At 44.0% G+C, this 18622-nt stretch overlaps 1 protein-coding gene across 6 annotated transcripts; it reads left to right on the top strand.

The window, feature by feature from the left end:
* Window positions 1-302: 302 nt before the first annotated feature.
* On the top strand, window positions 303-17989 carry afap1 (actin filament associated protein 1). 6 transcript variants are annotated; one of them, XM_058078193.1, is made up of 18 exons: window positions 303-322; window positions 6091-6219; window positions 6350-6432; window positions 8991-9099; window positions 9176-9387; window positions 9481-9660; window positions 10891-10971; window positions 11108-11192; window positions 11265-11417; window positions 12213-12424; window positions 12493-12638; window positions 12712-12826; window positions 13333-13527; window positions 13631-13760; window positions 14572-14736; window positions 15536-15729; window positions 15799-15966; window positions 16345-17989. In XM_058078193.1, exons 1-18 carry the CDS (start codon window positions 307-309, stop codon window positions 16369-16371), a joined length of 2400 nt encoding a protein of 799 aa, XP_057934176.1. In that variant the 5' UTR covers window positions 303-306; the 3' UTR covers window positions 16372-17989. The 6 variants fall into 6 exon arrangements, with proteins under 6 accessions (XP_057934176.1, XP_057934177.1, XP_057934175.1 ...); XM_058078194.1 differs by lacking the exon at window positions 303-322 and adding an exon at window positions 1220-2486; XM_058078192.1 differs by lacking the exon at window positions 303-322 and adding an exon at window positions 2532-2605.
* Window positions 17990-18622: the final 633 nt, after the last annotated feature.

The raw sequence follows: 18622 nt of genomic DNA, 5'->3' as shown, positions 1-18622 counted from the left end.
TTTTTGTGATTACGATAATTATATTATCAGCCTGGATGCCCCCCAGCGTGGATGCCCCCCAGCGTGGATGCCCCCGCCTCCCCTCGCAGAGACAAAGAGACCGTATGACTGACGAGAGTCGTAACTTGATTGAAGCCTTTGTTTCATGGAGCAAAGCCGACCGGGGCCTGAAGACAAGCACCAAGCCCACCTTCTTCCTGTTGGGAAGCCAGACAAGAGGAATCACTTTCTTCCTGTTGGGAAGCCAGACAAGAGGAACCACTTTCTTCCAGTTGGGAAGCCAGACAAGAGGAACCAGACGTGGGCATGGCAACTTATGGAGGTGGGCAAAATCATCCCTTCTTTTTCATTTCCTGTCATTATTGCTAGTCTTTTCTGGATGACAAATGTGTCATGTTTTAATATTGCGACATCTTGACACACCCCTTTATATTTATATACATATATACATACATATTTTTCATTTTTGTCAACTTGCTTCTAATGCACTTTTCTGGTCAAAAAACCAGGGGAAACCTCACACACACTCAACAGGGGCCCCGCCCCGCAAGCATCCTAAAAGTTTGAGGGTGGTGATTTTTTAGTTAGTATGTAGGGTTTTTTTTTTGGTCAAAAACGTGTCATATGATAAGAAAACATGTCATAAAGGTGATCATGTTGCGTCATATAAGTTTGACAACTATTGGTCATGTCATCTCCAATATCATGTTAGCAATAAACATGGCACTCAGACGTGTCGTATTTGATATTGTAGGCAAACATGTGATCAAATTGATAATAATCAATTCCCTTATTATTATTTACTGTTAGTTCCCTTTTATGATGCAACATCTTAGTTATGACTTTTTATCCCGAAACCCTGTTTGAATCATTTATAGTTAATAATCTAATAGTTATCAATATGCTTGCTTGCCTGTCCGTCAACAGATCACAGCCACTCTTGACAAATCCTCCGTCAGAGAAGTACGGAGCTGCAGGCTGTCCTACAAGTCCATAGATGGAATACGGAAGTCCATAGATGGAATACGGAAGTCCATAGATGGAATACGGAAGTCCATAGATGGAATACGGAAGTCCATAGATGGAATACGGAAGTCCATAGATGGAATACGGAAGTCCATAGATGGAATACGGAAGTCCATAGATGGAATATGGAAGTCCATAGATGGAATACGGAAGTCCATAGATGGAATATGGAAGTCCATAGATGGAATACGGAAGTCCATAGATGGAATACGGAAGTCCATAGATGGAATACGGAAGTCCATAGATGGAATATGGAAGTCCATAGATGGAATACGGACGTCCATAGATGGAATACGGAAGTCCATAGATGGAATACGGAAGTCCATAGATGGAATAGTCCATTGAGTAAAAACACCTGAATTGTGTATAGAACTTTTTTAGCCTGAAGGTTGATAAAAATACAATCATTTTCATATTTTCCATGAATGGTCTAATCTCCTAATGAGTGACATGATGAAACAGCAGCACTTTCACAGCCATTTTAAGATAAGATAAGATAAGATAAGCCTTTAAGATGAAAGCCTGGACCTAACATAATGTTGGACTCCTCAAATACTTGTCTTCTCATGGAAAAGAACATTTTTCCTGGGGTGCTGGGGTTGTACTTTGTTGTACTTTGTTGTACTTTGTTGTACTTTGTCCACTGTGGTGTAAGTCAAGGACGTTACCAAATCTAATGTGTCTAAAAGAACATTTGTTGTTCTTTCATGCCTTTGTTGGACCAAAGCAGCAGCCTTTATTCACCAGCATGACGTCATCACAGTCCCCCCCCCCCCCCCAATGTAGTACCGTGTTTTTCTAAATACTTGACTTTAGTACCATGACGCCACAAAACATGTTGCAGTACCACTGCAGTGTAGTAAGCATTGGCTTCCTGCTGTGGCTAACCTGTTAGCTTAATGGCTATGTCTATGCATGGTAGACTCATCATCATCATCATCATCATCATCATCATCATCATCATCATCATCATCATCATCATCATCATCATCATCATCAGAAATGGAGGAGCTTCCAAGGTTGGCTGTCATTTGGGCTAATTTCCTTTGTCTTTGCTCATTGATGTCTTTCTCACGCTCTCGGTGGCGTTTGGACCGGCACCACCTTCGTGGTACCTTCGTGGTACCTTCGTGGTACCTTCGTGGTACCTTCGTGGTCGCGGAGGATCGACCCGAAATTGTTTTCCTGACTAGACTGATGGCTGGATGATCCATTGGTTTCTGTTCACGGTGAATGCTGACTGAGGGAAGGGATGAGATCCGGGACCTCGTTCCAAGGAATACATCTCCATGGCAACATATGCCAGAACACGCCCACTATCAGCCCTGGTGCAACCGGATCACAGATCAATTGAACCCTATGTCAGGGTTTTGTGTCAGGGCCCCAGAACCAGACCCATGTGCAGTTACCGTCAACAAACAAGCCCCGCCCTCGAGGACGATGATTGGCTGCCGTGCATGGTAGGTCCGGCCCTAAATGTGCTTCTATTGATTATTACCGGTGGTCGGCGAACAATACTGGCTCCTTTCTTCTCTTCTCTTCTGTGTTCTAAGCATGGAACAAGGGAAAAAAGAGCGAGGTGAGAAGCTAAATTGGATCCTTGTCGTCGTGTTTTTATGCTCTTTTATTCTCCTTTTGCGGTATATTTGTTGTATATTTGCGTGTTTTGGTGGTCGTGTCCCTGCTATTTGAAATGCTAGTGGCACGTGCAGGGTTCTAGATGAATGTCACATAATGTTAGCATTAGTTTCTATCACTTGGGTGCTAAAGGGTCTTGAAATGCTACAAAGGAGCGTGTGGATGGAGGAGGGTCGTCAAGGAGGGGCGGAGGGAGTCAGCATCCCGGTAGGAGGAGGAAGGATGGGGAAGAGGCTTTTTGTTGGGGAGGAGAGGAGGACCGCGTGGGGCGACCGAGACAACCAATAGGCGTGTTACATTTAACGGCATATTTTCAAATAGGCTAGTTGGCCTAGCAGTAGTTGAAAATCAAACATCAAAAATGTATATATCTAGAAAAAGCTAAGGTTTATTAAATGTATAGGTAATGCTAAATGTCGTACTTCCCCCAGCACAGCTGGGAGGAAGGCAGAACTTCCGAGGGTGTTTGAACGCATCACGTCAGGAGCAAAAGTGTAGGACAGGAGGAGGAGGAGGAGGAGGAGGAGGAGGGAAAGTGAGAAGAAGAAAAAGGGAGGAGAGACCCGGAGAAAAATTGGGAACAGTTTGAAAAAACAAGCCAAAAAAGTCCTCTTTGAAGTACTTTTCGCTCGGAAAGTCGTCGAGCCGCCGTGTAGCCGCCTATGGGCCGTCGTCTGGCGGATTGCATTTGCGATGAGGAGCGATCCTGTACTTTTTACTTCCAGCGGGGGTGAGTAGTTGATCGTGGATTTTTGCTGTTAGCTTTCGGACATCAAGGCGACAATTAGTCGCCATTTAAAGAGCCTCCCTACCCCAATAGACTTAATTTGAGTTTGTTTTACAGTGAGTTGTGTGACACAGCGACGTGGATGGGATAGTTTGTAGCCGTTTTCCGTTACTTTTGGGCCCACTTTAGGGTAACGCTTACCGTTCCTAGCTAGCTTAGTTTGGCTAATATTATACGCACACCTAACATGTTGAATTGACATATTTGTCATAAACACTTTATATTTTCTACCAAAATGTTAATAGCCAATGTTTTAGCTGTCCAGACGCGCACGTGCACACAATAAAAGCCACCGGTGTGCGCGTGCCAACGTTCCCGTTTGGATAATCCGTTCCAGTGTCAAGCCGTGGCCATCATGTCTTCTCAACTGTTGAGGCGATGTGTTTAAGCAGCATGCTAACACCACTCCACTGTCGACACATGAAAATAAAAATACAATAATAAATAAATACCTTAAAACCGGCTTCTAAGGGACAATTTTCGGGAAAATGTTTTTTGAACATATGCAAGTCCGTGTTGTCCATCATGCTTGGAAAGTGTAAAAGTAAGTGAAACCATGGTAGAATAAAACAAGCGGTTGATTGTGTAGCATGCTTTTTAACTTTCTTAACTGTAATGAGAGCGTAAAAAGAACAAACAGTAAAATGAGAAACCCCTGATGAAAATGTTCCAAGTCCTTTGTCAGGCGGGCATTGGGAAGCGCAGCGTGGTCCTGTTGAAAAAGCCAGGGGATACCACACAGACGAGGGCCTTTGGTCATGAGGGATGCCACCTGCAACATCTCCGCATAGCAGCTGCCGTTTGACGCCCCTGCACATCCTGAAGCTCTGTTGTTCCATTGAAGGGAAAAGCAGCCCGGATCACGATGGCGCACTAACATCTCAGCTGTGATCTCCGTGTCATGCCAGTAACGTTGGAAGCCATCAGGAGCATCAAAATTCCATTTTTCCTCCTCCTTCCACCTTTCAACGTTGCATGTGGAGTGCAAGAGTGCAAATTCCAAACGGGCAATTTTGTGGCCTTGAAGGAGACCAGGCCTTTGAAGGTCTTTTTTCTTCCAATCCTTCTCTGGTTGTTGGACTGCACACGGCCCCAGCGACAACCTCTGTTTGGGTCGAGGATGGTCCCGTGCCAATGGGATCCTCCGGCTCAGGGCCACTGACATTTTTTGGGGTCTACCACTTGACTTCTTTGTTCCGTAACCCTCAGGATTTTGAAGAGGTTTCAAATGACTGTCTTATGCCCCTTTTCCACGGTAGCGAACTTTGCTGTTGGTGCTGGATACAGTTTGAAGTGACCACCATAACAAACACACAACACACACAACTCACTGCAGGCCTTGACACCGCACATTATTTACTGGTAAAAAGACCTAAACATTTTCACGTTTGGCAGGCAAAAGACAGTATTTCATCTTTGTTACTGAAATGCACGATTCATCTTCATAATCTTTGTCATAAAACTACGACTTTTTTACATGACAACTATTTCTCATAAAGACTTTATTCTTGTGAAATTACAATTGATTTTTGCTGTTGTAGTTCAAATGTATTTTTAGAATGTGCTGCGGGTCAAATAAAAAAACCATGGGCCACAAATGGCCCCCAGGACACACTTTGAACATCCCTGCATCTATTTTCTGTGCCGCTTATCCTCACTACACTGGAGCCTATCCCAGCTGTCTTGGGGGAGAGGCGGGGTCCACCCTGGACTGGTGGCCAGCCAATCACAGGGCACATATAGACAAACAACCATTCACACTCACATTCATACCTATGGACAATTTGGGGGGGGCAATGAACCTAGCATGTTTTTGGAATGGGGGAGGAAACCGGAGTACCCGGAGAAAAGAACATGCAAACTCCACACAGAGATGGCCCAGGGTGGAATTGAACTCGGGTCTCCTAGCTGTGAGGCCTGCATACTAACCACTGCAGTCTTTCTGGTAATATGTTGACTTTATTCTCCTAACTGGAGCTTTTTTGGGGCAATACTTCTTTTTTCTCGTAGCATTCCACTTTTTGTTCTGGTAACATTTTGACGTAGTCGCAACTTTATTCATGTTGTCCACTTTAATGATTGTACTATTTTGGTCGTATGCGGCGCTCGCTGCAACATCCATCCTTTGCTGCTTGGCGTGCCATCACCCTTTAATTATCCCTCAGAAAGGAAATATAAGAGGGAGCATCTTCGCCTCTCCAAATTCTATAAACCTTCCACCCCGTCCCTCCGTCCCGTCACGTCCTCTTTCTCCGTCCCCAGACTTTAGCAGATGTATACTTGTGGTTAGGAAAAACATCTGGTCGTACACGAAAGCCACCTGTTTGATAGCGATCGCTTAGCGCTCGGACCTGGTAATTACAGAGCCTCCAAACGCAGAGGCAGGGAGCAGGGTGGCTCGTCTTTCGTCGTAAACCAATACCGTAATGGCATGTCCTATCATTTGTCGTTTTGGTGTTGCGCCAAAAAATGGAAACTTACAAAATACTGTAGGACTCTTGTGGCGTGGTAAATACTTGTCAGACATGCTTTCAGCACCATGGCAGGAGAAATGAGCGTTCCACCATGTTTAGTAACGTTTCATCTCCACTCGACACGAGGCTGCTTTATTCTCATGGCATCTTCTTCCTGTCTCACAGCAATGGAGGAGTTGGTGCACGAGCTCCGCCTGTTCCTCCAACTTCTAGATCGGGAGTATCTTAGCGCCGGAATCCGAGAGAAGAAAACACACCTCTCCAACATCCTCAACAGGGTCATCTCCGAGAAAGGTAGCACGCCTGTTGTCATAGCGCCCATGGCGCCGCCCCTCCATTCTTGGAATATTGCAACTTCTCCCTGTTTGTTTTCTCATAACTTGACTGTATAAAATGTGTTGAAATATAAAATGTTCCTGCCTAGAGCTGTTATGTAAGCCAGACATCCACACTGGACTGCCCGCCCCGCCTCAGATGCCACTGCCTGAAATCCCTCACCCGTGGCTGGTAAGACCAGTACTTTCTCACCATCACTTCCTGGTGCTTTAGCTCTCTTCTTGACCTTCTTGACCCTTGACCTAAGGGGCGCTTAGCAGAAGTAGCTGCCGGGATTAGGAATCGTGAAGGCGTCACGACTATGTTAACATTTCTGTTGTAAAAAACTGTATTCTTTATTCTACACTCTCAGGTTTTTCCTTGTAATACTCCAAGTGCCCATGTACAGTAAGCGTGTTTTTTCCGCTTTTTATTTTGCTAGCATAACAACATTTTTTCTTTGTTCTGGTGATATGACTTTTTTGTCTATGACATTATGTTTGTAATTCATGTTACATTACCATTTTTTCCAAGTAATGGTACATTTTTATTTTTGTAGCATCTCAACTTTTTTTCCACATCACCACTTCCTAGTCTTTTGACTTAGTTCTCTACTTCCTGTTGCTGTTAGCATATCTTAGCGATACTTCACTGTGTGAAAGCGACACCCACCCACTGTAATACAGTATTGCTGTGACCTCCAGTTGCCAGTGAGATTGAATAAGTGAAGTGTACAAAGGGTCGGTATGGAGGCGGAACCACAATCTGTCTGTGATCCGTCCCAGTCTGGCCAAACCAACAGCAGCCTTGCGGCTTGAGAAGCTTCGACAATGCGGCTACAGTCAGTCTGCGGTGGCCATCTTGGGAGTCGTCGCTGTTAAACAACACTTTTGAAAAGTGCTGTGACCTGACCATCCAGGCACCTCCTTGCAGCAGCAGGTTCAGTGGTTTGTTTGGTAGATTACTACCTGGATTACTACCTAGATTACCATGAATCTGGCCAATAATCAACTCATACGAGCTTTGAAAGTTAAGGCCAACTTTAAGCCTTTCAAACTCATGGATGAAAGCTCCAGGATGAGATAAAGGGTACGTGGGAGATGAATTCACATTCAAATCTGATGCTGCCAAGACTCTGGTGAGGATAAGCGGTAGAAAATGAATGGATGCATGTACAGGCAGATGACGGCAATATGACAAAAACATTTCATTAAATGAGTACTTCTGTTTTGCTATTGCTTATTTCAATATTGTTTGGGTATCATGAGAGTAAGTACTGTATATACTGTACTGCATACTGTACTGTAATAGCACAGATCAGAAATGTTTGGCAGCCCCAGCATGCGTTTCAGTCGGTGTTTTCCGGGTTACGTCACCACGCAACATTTCGTGCTGGAGCTTTGAGGAAAATGTTGCAAGGCTCCTTTTTTGTTGTTGATGAGACACAAATGATTCCCATATGTGTTGATGTTGGAGACCAATGCCCCCCCCCTCGCCTGCCTGCCTGCCTGCCTGCCTTGGCAAGTCAACACATAAGGCAGTTGCGTCATGCACGCGCTACAATTTCAAGGCATACATCATTTTTTTGTATGTAGGTCACTGACATGTCAACACTGTACTATGTGGCTTGTTATCCTCGATGCTCCATTTACAGACTTCATTTCCTCTTTGCAAGTACAGTGCAAACACTAGTCATTCAGTTTTCATATCGCCAGGACCGGAAAAGAACACTCTCTCCTTCTGCCAGTTGCTAACGCTAACCAGCACCTAACATGTTATAAATAGAACACTCGGAATAAGCCACAAAGTCATTATATTCCGACATTTGTCTCGAACTGATATTTTGCCTTTATTCTTGTATCGTTGCAACATTTGCCTCTCACAATCATATCTTCTTTTCACGTAATATTCCAACGTTTTCCTTGTGAATAATTGATAATAATAATATATAATAATTTATTCATTTATTCTTGTGTCTGGATGGCAACTTGGCCTCCAAATGAAAACCACTTGGTAACAGTATGAGAGGTGACATGGCTCAGGTGGCAGAGTGCTTGGCTCCCGGTCCAGAGGTTGCCGGTTCAATTCCTGCTCAATTGTGACATCTCCCTTCTTTGGCTTTGAACACAGGTTAACCTGGGCATTGTGTGTTATTGCTTTTATTAGTGTCATTATTCTGTGCAATGGTTACTTTGACTTTTAGCTGGACCACTTGGGATGACACACGTGTGTGTGTTTGTGTTGCATTGGCTGGTGGACAGCACTGTGGGCAGCTACTGTTGGAAATGTGCTATATGAATAAAATAGACCGTGACCTACAATATTCAAGATGTGATATCAGAGGCGGGACGACCCACATTTTGTCTGTTTCTACTGACTTTGACCCTTTTCTGCCATCGCTCACATTTTTCAGTCTTGGTCTCCTTCCTGTCTTTTTTCCTCTGTCAAGAAGGGCCGTATAATTATTGTCTTTTCCCAACATCGCTAGCATTCTTCCTCCAGCGCCACTATCTCTACCGCTCCAGTTTTAGGAAATCTTTTTTTGGGGGGGCGGGGTTGTTCCTTCCACTATTTATTGATGGTAACCATTACCTTGCATCATAGAAGGTGCAGTCAGTGGGTACATTGTAAAGATGTCATTAAGGTAACGACTGCTCGCTCCTTGTAGTTGTCAGTGCTAAGCACCAACTTGTAGAATACAAATATAAAACCAAAAACGTGGAATGGGATGTTCTCTTGCTTCCTTACAGCCCCCAAATGCCGGCCCGCCACCTTTGCCAAGCTCCTCTCTTCCAGAAGGTTACTATGAGGAAGCCGTCCCGTTAAGTCCTGGGAAAGCCCCGGAATACATCACCTCCAGTGAGTGTGTGATGACATAGTGTGCGTACGCACATTTGTTACTGCCTTTTCATAGTCTTCCTTCTTTTCCATCCAGATTTTGATTCTGACGCCATGAGCAGCTCCTACGAGTCATACGACGAGGAAGAGGAGGACGACAAGGGCCAGAAGATGCGCCACCAGTGGCCATCTGAGGAGGCGTCTATGGATTTAGTGAAAGACGCCCACATCTGCGCCTTCTTACTGCGGAAGAAACGCTTCGGACAGTGGTCCAAGCTCCTCTGCGTCATTAAGGATAACAAACTTCTGGTGAGGAGTACTGCTGGCTGAGGGCGCCATCTACGGTATGTTCTATTGAAGTGCGTGATGTAGATGCCAAAAGCCCTTTCTTCCACTCCGTAGTGCTACAAATCGTCCAAAGACCACACCCCACAGATGGAGCTAACCCTGACGGGCTGCAGCATCACCCACGTCCCCAAAGACGGCAAGAAGAAGAGACACGAACTGAGGATTGTCCACCAGGGGGCGGATGCGCTGGTGCTGGCCGTCCAGAGTCAAGAACAGGCAGAGCAGTGGCTCAAGGTACCGGCCATTCTCCAACAAGTGCAGTCAACTTCCAGATGAGATGTCAGATATAGATATACATGGGCTGATGTCAGATATAGATATACATGGGCTGATGTCAGATATAGATATACATGGGCTGATGTCAGATATAGATATACATGGGCTGATGTCAGATATAGATATACATGGGCTGATGTCAGATATAGATATACATGGGCTGATGTCAGATATAGATATACATGGGCTGATGTCAGATATAGATATACATGGGCTGATGTCAGATATAGATATACATGGGCTGATGTCAGATATAGATATACATGGGCTGATGTCAGATATAGATATACATGGGCTGATGTCAGATATAGATATACATGGGCTGATGTCAGATATAGATATACATGGGCTGATGTCAGATATAGATATACATGGGCTGATGTCAGATATAGATATACATGGGCTGATGTCAGATATAGATATACATGGGCTGATGTCAGATATAGATATACATGGGCTGCTACTGCAGTCTGAATGCTCAGGAGGCAAATACGTATGAGAGCGATATGTCTTATGGAGGCTTGGATTAAGGTAGTCACTGCTCTTCTTGTCATCTGCCCTGCAGGTTCATTTGGTTAAGAAAATAATCACGTTGCACATAATTCTTTACAGAATTGACAGAAATCTTTACTTGCGCTTTGCCTTCACATTGAAGTCACATTTTGTTTCAGAATGTGAACTAGCACATAAAAATGGGAATTGGACATCATACCTTGCAGTGTGAATGTAGTCCCAGTTTGAGAGTAGAGGGAGTGATGATCTCGTCCAACAACGTGAAATGTGTGGAAAGATAGTGGAGTGGAGAAACACCTTCACGGCTCATCTTTATTAGGAAGTGTTGACTGTCAGGTCAAAGCCTCGTGTTTAATGTTGTCTACGTTAGCATTGCTCCTCATGCATTGTAGAAGTGGACTCTTCTATGAATGACAAGTGGGCTCACTCTGCTCATGCCGTTGTTTTATGGAACAAAAGTGCAAGATACTAAATCCAATGCACATGGTGAACTCTTTTCCTGTGTTTTTCTGAACGAGAGATGCATTTTAATGTGAGTAATTCAAGTACCACTTAGTTCAATGATAAATAGAAAAACATCTTTATTTAAACAGCGTAAAGTTAGAAACCTGGAACGTGCTGGTGGCCACAAGTCACCATCCTGTCTGTTTTTTTTTTGTATTCTGTCAACTTTAGATCATGAGAGAGGTGTGTGGCAGTGGGATGTCGGAACTGGACCGCTCCGGATCCCCCGTATACAAAGCTGAGCTGGAAAAGGTGAAAGCCGATGCATTTGTGAACCATAATGGAAAAGGGAGTCCATTTCATTGAAAAAATATTTTCCAGAAACATCCATTCCCCATAGAGTCCCCATAGGCCAATTCATGTCATTATTTACTATTCTTTTGGACAGAAATCGTCGTGTGACAGACCAAGCTCAGATGGCGAAGCAACGCCTGAGAATGGACACGTGGACAAGGACAAGGACAAGGACAACGGTACGCATCAATAGCGAGAGCTTCTTGTGAGGTTTCAGCTAAACAATTTGTGCTTGTTTTATTCATATCCAGCGAAAGGCAAGAAGAATTCCAAGTCAGAGCAGAAGACCGGAACAGCTGGAAAGGGCACCGGGATGAAGATCACCAAGATCATCGGTCTGGGCAAGAAAAAACCTTCGATGGATGAGCAGACCTCATCAGCGGAGGAAGACGTACCAACTTGTGGTACGCTTCGTCCTCAACAAGTTGTACTGCATCAAACACACACACTTGCAGTAGCGGAAGCAACCTTGTTAAAGAATCTTATGAGTGACGGTTATCAAAGCTAACTGCCACCTAGCATGACAGAATTCAGAACTCTGGCTTATAACCCATGGTGAATTGCAGAAGGTCATTATTCAGTATAACATCTGACTCATTAAATCTATCATCAGTTTCATCTTACAGGCCACATTAGACTCATCACACAGCAACTTAACACTCAAAAGGCACCTTGGAAATATTACATGTACCAATACTCATTTAAAGTAAAAAACAGCTCTTTCAATCTGATCTTCAGGATCAGGATCAGGGTCTGAGTAGAAACCGTATGACACACAATTTTAGTGGCTTTTTAACCGTGACTTTTTCACACCATGGTATACCATGAAACCACCGAGCATCCCACGCCTAGCGCCATGGATGATGACACATCAAGTCCGAGATGTGTCCTTAATACAGAGGCACCTCGCTTTTCATCATGGAATCCTTCCATTCAGGCTGATAAACTGGAACGCACCAAAAGCCAAGCAGTGTTTCCCGTTGTAAATGATGGAAATGCTGCCCCCCCCCCACTCCCCCCCTCTCGCCTATGCTCTTTGCCCACACTGCTGGATCATTGTCTATGAACGTCTGCCGGTGGTCGGAGAGGCCTTCTGTCAGGCTAGCTCCACCGTCCAGCGCTTTGGGTGTCTTGGAAGACACCATGAGAGTCCAAGGTCATCAATCCCGTTTTGAATGATACCACCGTGTCACCTGAAGGGTACCTGAACGTGCTGTCCAACAACCGCTGGCGGGAGCGTTGGTGCCGCCTCAAAGACAACCAGCTGCTGCTCCACAAGGACCAGGACGACCTGAAGAGCCACATCGCTTCCTTGCCCCTGCGAGGCTGTGAGGTCATCCCAGGCCTCGACCACAAGCACCGCTTCGCCTTCCGCTTGCTCCGCAATGGACAGGAAGTGGCCGTACTGGAGGTATGTATTTGTATATTATAGTATTACAGTATTATATGTTATAGTAACACTCATACGTCTTTCCTCAGGCGTCGTCATCGGAAGCCATGGGTCGATGGCTGGGGGTCCTATTGGCTGAGACTGGCTCCACCGCAGACCCGGCCACGTTGCACTACGACTACATCGACGTGGAGACCACCGCTAACGTCATCCAGCTGGCCAAGCAGTCCCTGTGGTGGGCTACGCTCTCTAGCGCCATGTCAACACGCCGCCATGCTCTACGCCGCCAACTGTCCTTTGTCTTCCAGTTTTACCAGCAAACGGGCCATCTCCCCTAACCCGTACTTGGACAACCCGGTCGGCAGCTACGCCCGCCCCAGCGGCACGGCGCTGCACTACGATGATGTGGCCATCGACGGAATGGTAAAGAAGGTTACGTTCAATTCTACTGCATGCTCCCTACGCCACGTACATAACCCTGTAGCCTTTTTATTTCCTATTTTACTATGCTTCATCCCTACAACACACGCCACCTCTGTAGGCACCCATCTAGCCCACCTATGTAGCCCACCTATGTAGCCATATATCGCATTGTATCCCTACTATGTACATACTATGTATGCTACCTCCGCTGGTAAGTACATCACATTGTACTGTATATTCTTGTCATCCCTACTAAATATGCTGCCTATGCATATTCCTATCAGCCATGTTAGCAACATAGCAGTGTATTGTTGATGTTCTTGTGCCACCTTAGCGGTGCATTGCTCCTGGAAATACCCGACTTGAACGGTCATTGGACTAACATGTTTCTAACCACTATTCCTAAATACTAATTACTCTTTACTGGTATCCATTTAACACAACAAACACTTTATTCCTTCTTTCACCTTTGCTGCGTACTTTCTTCTTCATCTCCTGGCATGCAGTCATCCAGTACCACCACAGGGGGGCGTCCACCGCAGGAAGCAGCACTGTACGAAAACACGGCCCCAAACAAGCCCTCTTCTCCCGCTCTTTCTTCTTCTGCCACCACAGCCGCTACGAGTCACTACCAAACACCCGTTTCCGACGTCTCCTCTAAGATCCTAACTCGTGATACTAAAAAGCAATACCCTGCTAAGGTGACTAACATCCCCCGACCCCTCCAAAACTGCTTAGGCACCACTCACGCTCGCTTAGTTGCTGTTATTGATTTGTGTTGATTAATAAGTGTCTTCCAATCAGCTAAAGGGGAAGATGGGAACGCCATCAAACGGCTCAGCATCCAAACACAAGGCTGATCCCAAACATCTGCAGAAGAAGAACGGACCTAGCGACGCGAACGGGACGGCATCTCTGAAACGCAACACCTCAAGTAAGTAACAATACATTGAAAATGAACATATTGAAAAATATTGGCTTTTTACTAAGATTTAATAAGTAACATATTAAACTTATTAAATTGTTGTTTTTATTTCAGTGATGTTCTTATATGATAGAGCTTTTTTAAGGTGGACAAAGTGTGTACACGGTAAATTGAAGCTGCCCCAGGCTCGTCTGACTTGGAATAAAAGCAATTTGACGACATTTAACGTTGTCCTTTCACAACCTTTGATATGAGTTAGAGAGTTAGGTTTTCCATCCATCCGAACGGTTTTGGACTGAAATGTGTTCATGCACTATGTCAAATGAAAACATATCATAGTAATAATACAAAAGTTGGATTGGGGGAAAAGAAGCCAGGTGAGATATGAAGGTAAACACAAGTATGGAAAAACGCTAAACAATATTCTCAAATCCAACAGGTGAAATCATTGTAAGTAAATATTATGACATATATATATTTTTCCTGTCAGCAATGATAAGAATGTATACAAACCACCCTTGCTTCCTCCGTTTCTTGTTGATTTTAATAAAGGAATATAATGGTGACAACAAAAACCTTCAGAATACTAGCAGCACTCATGGAAAGTACATATTTGTGAAGCAGAATGTCTTACTTACGATTAAAAGAATCAACACGTTCAATAGTATTAAAAAGGTTTATGTCTGTGCAGGGGGGTCTAAAGGGGTACGTGACTGTGGGTAACTAAGCGTGGAACCACTACCGTACAAGTGAAAGGACCGTTGTTGGGGCACACTGCCTTTTTCCGTCTGCTCATCCGGTATTTTCACCTGAATTCCAGGTGCAGAGCAGGTTAAGTACGGCAAAAACCGCGTGGAGGCGGACGCCAAGCGACTGCAGGCCAAAGAGAACGAGCTGATGAAAAAGAAACACGAGATCCGGAACCATCTCACCAGTCTGAAGCAGGAGAGGAAGGACCTGCGTGGCACTCTTGAGGGGACGTCAGGTAAACGGCTCCACGTGGTACTCTAGTACTTGCTGGTCGAAATACACAGCCTAGTACACTAGTACTTGCTGGTCGAAATACACAGGTATTGCTATCACTCGCTTGGGCAGCCACTAATAGCATCAGTCATTAATCACCATCAAACCGCCCTAATTGACTTACGTTGTGGAGAGAACGTATGTCACTTGGGAAACTTACACAAGATGAGACCGCTTGGACGAGACTTTGGATGAAAGAGGGGTCCTCCAGGACTTCCAGTGCAGGTGGGCAAGGGGGGGTCCAAGTGAGCGCAGCCAGCATGAAGGCTGGTCGTCACATCCCATGGATTGAATGACCTTTGTGGTGATGGTCTTATGACTGTGATGCACACACGTGTGGGTGCTGTCCTGCGTTTGGCCAACCAGGTGTTAGAGGTACAGGTACACCTGTACAGTGGGTGTTAGAGGTACAGGTACACCTGTACAGTGGGTGTTAGAGGTACAGGTACACCTGTACAGTGGGTGTTAGAGGTACAGGTACACCTGTACAGTGTTAAGGACAGTGGGCAACGTTCTAGAGAAATACAGAGAAAAGAGGATGAATATGGAGGATAAAACATCTCCTTAGACCATGGAAAGCTGTCTCATATCCACTCTGACTACTGGCTAGCTTGTACGTTAAACTTGAAGTACTTTGGACGCAACCCTTGCCGGGCCAGATGTGGCACCCGCGCCGTAGTTTGCCCACCTCTGCTGTACGCAAACGGGAAAAAAGATGCCAACCGAGGTCCCGCTGCGTAAGCAATGTTTGTTTTGGCCAGCAGGCAAGCGGTCGCAGGCCACCTTAGCGGAACGCCTGAAGAAGGTGGAGTCGGAGTGCAGACAGAAGGAGGAAGAGCGAGTCAACCTGGAGCTGGAGCTCACGGAGGTCAAAGGCAGCCTGAAGAAGGCCCTGAACGGAGGAGTCACCCTGGGCCTGACCATAGAACCGAAAACGGGATCCTCTGCCGTCCAGGTTGGCACATGGCATCTTATTGGCCGAGCGTTCCTTATTTACGTCACGTACTTCCTGTATCATTTCTAGTCACCTGCTGCAACACGACGGGCGCAGGAGTCGGCGGCCTTCTCCAGTTGCGACACCAGCGACGCCGAGATGTGCTTGCCAGTTAATAGCGCTACACTGCTCCGACGCCAACCGCTGGGCATCCAGAAGGCGTCGCCAGTCCGAGGTCACGTCCTGAGGAAAGCCAAGGTAACAAGTCCTGTAGATGCCTGGCTAAAGAGCGTAGATGTGGGGATTTTACGCAAAAGAGCACGGCGTTACAGCTTCGTCTTTAGTTCCGCTTTAGGCTACAAGGGCTATTTTTAGGTTTGGACTCATTTGGACACATTCCAAATGTTCCCACTCACATATACTTACATATTCTTACGTATATACATATGCACACATAGTCTCACATATATACATATGCACACATAGTCTCACATATATACATCTACTCTCTTAGACCTCGAGGATGTGGAGGATGTCAGCCTCCTTTGGTTTTGGCCGCAGATGTTAAACATGTTGAAGAACTCGTATAAGTGTGCAAAGGTTGGGCTAAGTATGACGACATTCTTTCTTTTCCAGGAATGGGAACAGAAGAGTGGAACATAAAATTCCTTTCCAACATTCTTCCTTTTTCTGATGTTGAAATTGTGTATATATTTATTTAGAATGTTTGTTTGTATTAACCACAAAACAACACTTTTATACTGTTGAGCATGCTTTCTTCCTTTCACTCCGGTCAACACATTGAAATATTTATTTGTAAAGAAAAAACAAGACTAGCTTTTCTCTTATTTATGTTCATTTATATTTAAAGTATATATATATATATATATATATATATATATATATATATATATATATATATATATATAAATTTCTTTAAGTGCCCAAAGTGTTTTGTTTTTGTTTTTTTGTGGTTTACTTTTGGCTTTTGCTTTTACTTTAAAATGGTTCTTTGAAACACTCTGTAAGAAAAGAACAATGTTTTTAGTTGGGTGGTCACTTTAAAAAATATACCACTGAATTGACATTCCTTCTTTGATTGTTTGGAGCAATATTTAGTCTACCTTGTAGACTAAGAGTCTGGGGACATTTGGTTCCATCAGAAACGGCTAGCTAGCTATCAAATTTTCGTTCCGTCGAGGCAGCCATGATTGACTTTGGTAAATTAGATGTTTTCGAGTCAGAGGCATGTTTGGTCCACTCAAAAACCGTCAGTGATTGACAGTCCAAACGGCTAAATGCACCTTCTTATTGATATTGATACTGATACTTATACGGGGCCTGGGAATGCGGGCGGTTACCTACCTAATTTACATTCCCATCCTTTGTTACATTTTTGTTTTTATCTGCAAATTTATTTTCCACTTAACTATTTTTTACTGAGCAATAATTTGCATAGGTTTTGTGTTCTGAGGGTGCGCTTCATTTCCTCCAAAATGAGTGGTTACCGTCTAAATGTACATTCCAGTCCTTTATCACTTCCTTTATCAGCAGCTTATTTTGGACTATTGTACTGAAATCATTTTCGTGGGTTTGGGGTTTGGGGGTGTCTTTGGTTCTCTCAAAGTTTAGCCTTAAAGCCTAAATGTCTTAACGTACTTTACGACTTCCAGTTTTCATTTTTTTCAGCCACTCGGCTAATCTGGGTGGGGGCGTGGTTGGTTCAGTCAAACACCAGCGGCTTACCACATAAATTTATATTTGTTTTTTTATTTTTTTTTACATACTGGGTTTGGTTCGCTCAAAAATGAGTGTTACTGTTACATTCCACCGTAGAAGTAACCGTGTTCAACACAGACAATTTGATCATGGTAACATCTGTTTTACGGTTTGTTAGTATCATCGCAATAACATCGTATTCATAATAACTATAACACGCATGCGACGTCGCCGTATTGTACTGAGCAGCCAAGACAGCTGTCCCTACTGGATTTTTTTCTTCTCGGTGTTCTCGAAGCTTGTAATAAAATGTTGAAAAACAAATCAAAGAATTGGCGCCTCCTCCACAAGTATTTTGCACACTTTCCCAACAGCAATGTCACCAAATGTGAACCTGCTTTTTGTAGCTAAGCTTTGCATTGTATTTTCTTTTATTTTTGGCACCTTATGAATATTTTGATGTTATTTTATATCCGACAGTCACCACTTTGGCGACAATACAAATGCTTTGTTTAAAAAAACATTATAGGAGCATCAATAAATGTCTGCTGATATTGTTCTAGTTGTCGTTGTTATTATTACACAATGAGGTAAAAATTCTAACTCATTGGCTTGTGATAAAGTACTTACTAAAGTACTAAAGTATTCTGTAGTTTACATATTTCATCAAATGTTTTGATCAAATAAATTCCCCCCCAAATATTTGATGTTTATTGTGACTATATTTTGCCAGTACATCATTAGGAGCAACAAATACTATAAATGTATACTATTACACCCTAATACATACATATATTTCCTCGACTGCAGGAGACATGATAAAAGTTTGTGTTTAGGCCAGTTTGGTCTGATTATTATCATAGCTTGTTATGATAAAACTGCACCTTGCCAAACCCTGTTTGGTATCTCTGTACAAACCCTGTTTTTACAACCTCTCTTCAACGTAATATTCATTTATTGATTGATTGACGGTTCCTAGTGTAAACAACCAACTTGAGCAGGTTGGGCAGTTGGTGCTCTACTTGCATCATCCTGCACAAGGCAATTATTAGTATTATTTTGGTATTTAATATAAAACTATTTCAAGCACTTTACACAGACTTCGTGTTTACCAATTATCACTATTACTAGTATTAGTACGAGAAGTAGTATTTGGCGTTTATTGGTTAAAATGTTGTGGCGGACAATACATTTG

Source organism: Doryrhamphus excisus, chromosome 7 (genome assembly GCF_030265055.1).
Source record: "Doryrhamphus excisus isolate RoL2022-K1 chromosome 7, RoL_Dexc_1.0, whole genome shotgun sequence".
In the NCBI taxonomy this organism is placed as follows: Eukaryota; Metazoa; Chordata; class Actinopteri; order Syngnathiformes; family Syngnathidae; genus Doryrhamphus; species Doryrhamphus excisus.
This window is presented reverse-complemented; position numbering and strand designations above follow the sequence as displayed.

What these genes read in the sequence shown, in the direction of transcription:
- afap1 (XM_058078190.1), top strand. Translation starts at nt 3,358, where the DNA reads ATGAGGAGCGATCCTGTACTTTTTACTTCCAGCGGGG. An exon ending in CTGGCCAAGCAGTCCCTGTG is followed by an intron (nt 12,639 to 12,711) that starts GTGGGCTACGCT and finishes TTTGTCTTCCAG; the next exon opens with TTTTACCAGCAAACGGGCCA. An exon ending in CGGGATCCTCTGCCGTCCAG is followed by an intron (nt 15,730 to 15,798) that starts GTTGGCACATGG and finishes TATCATTTCTAG; the next exon opens with TCACCTGCTGCAACACGACG.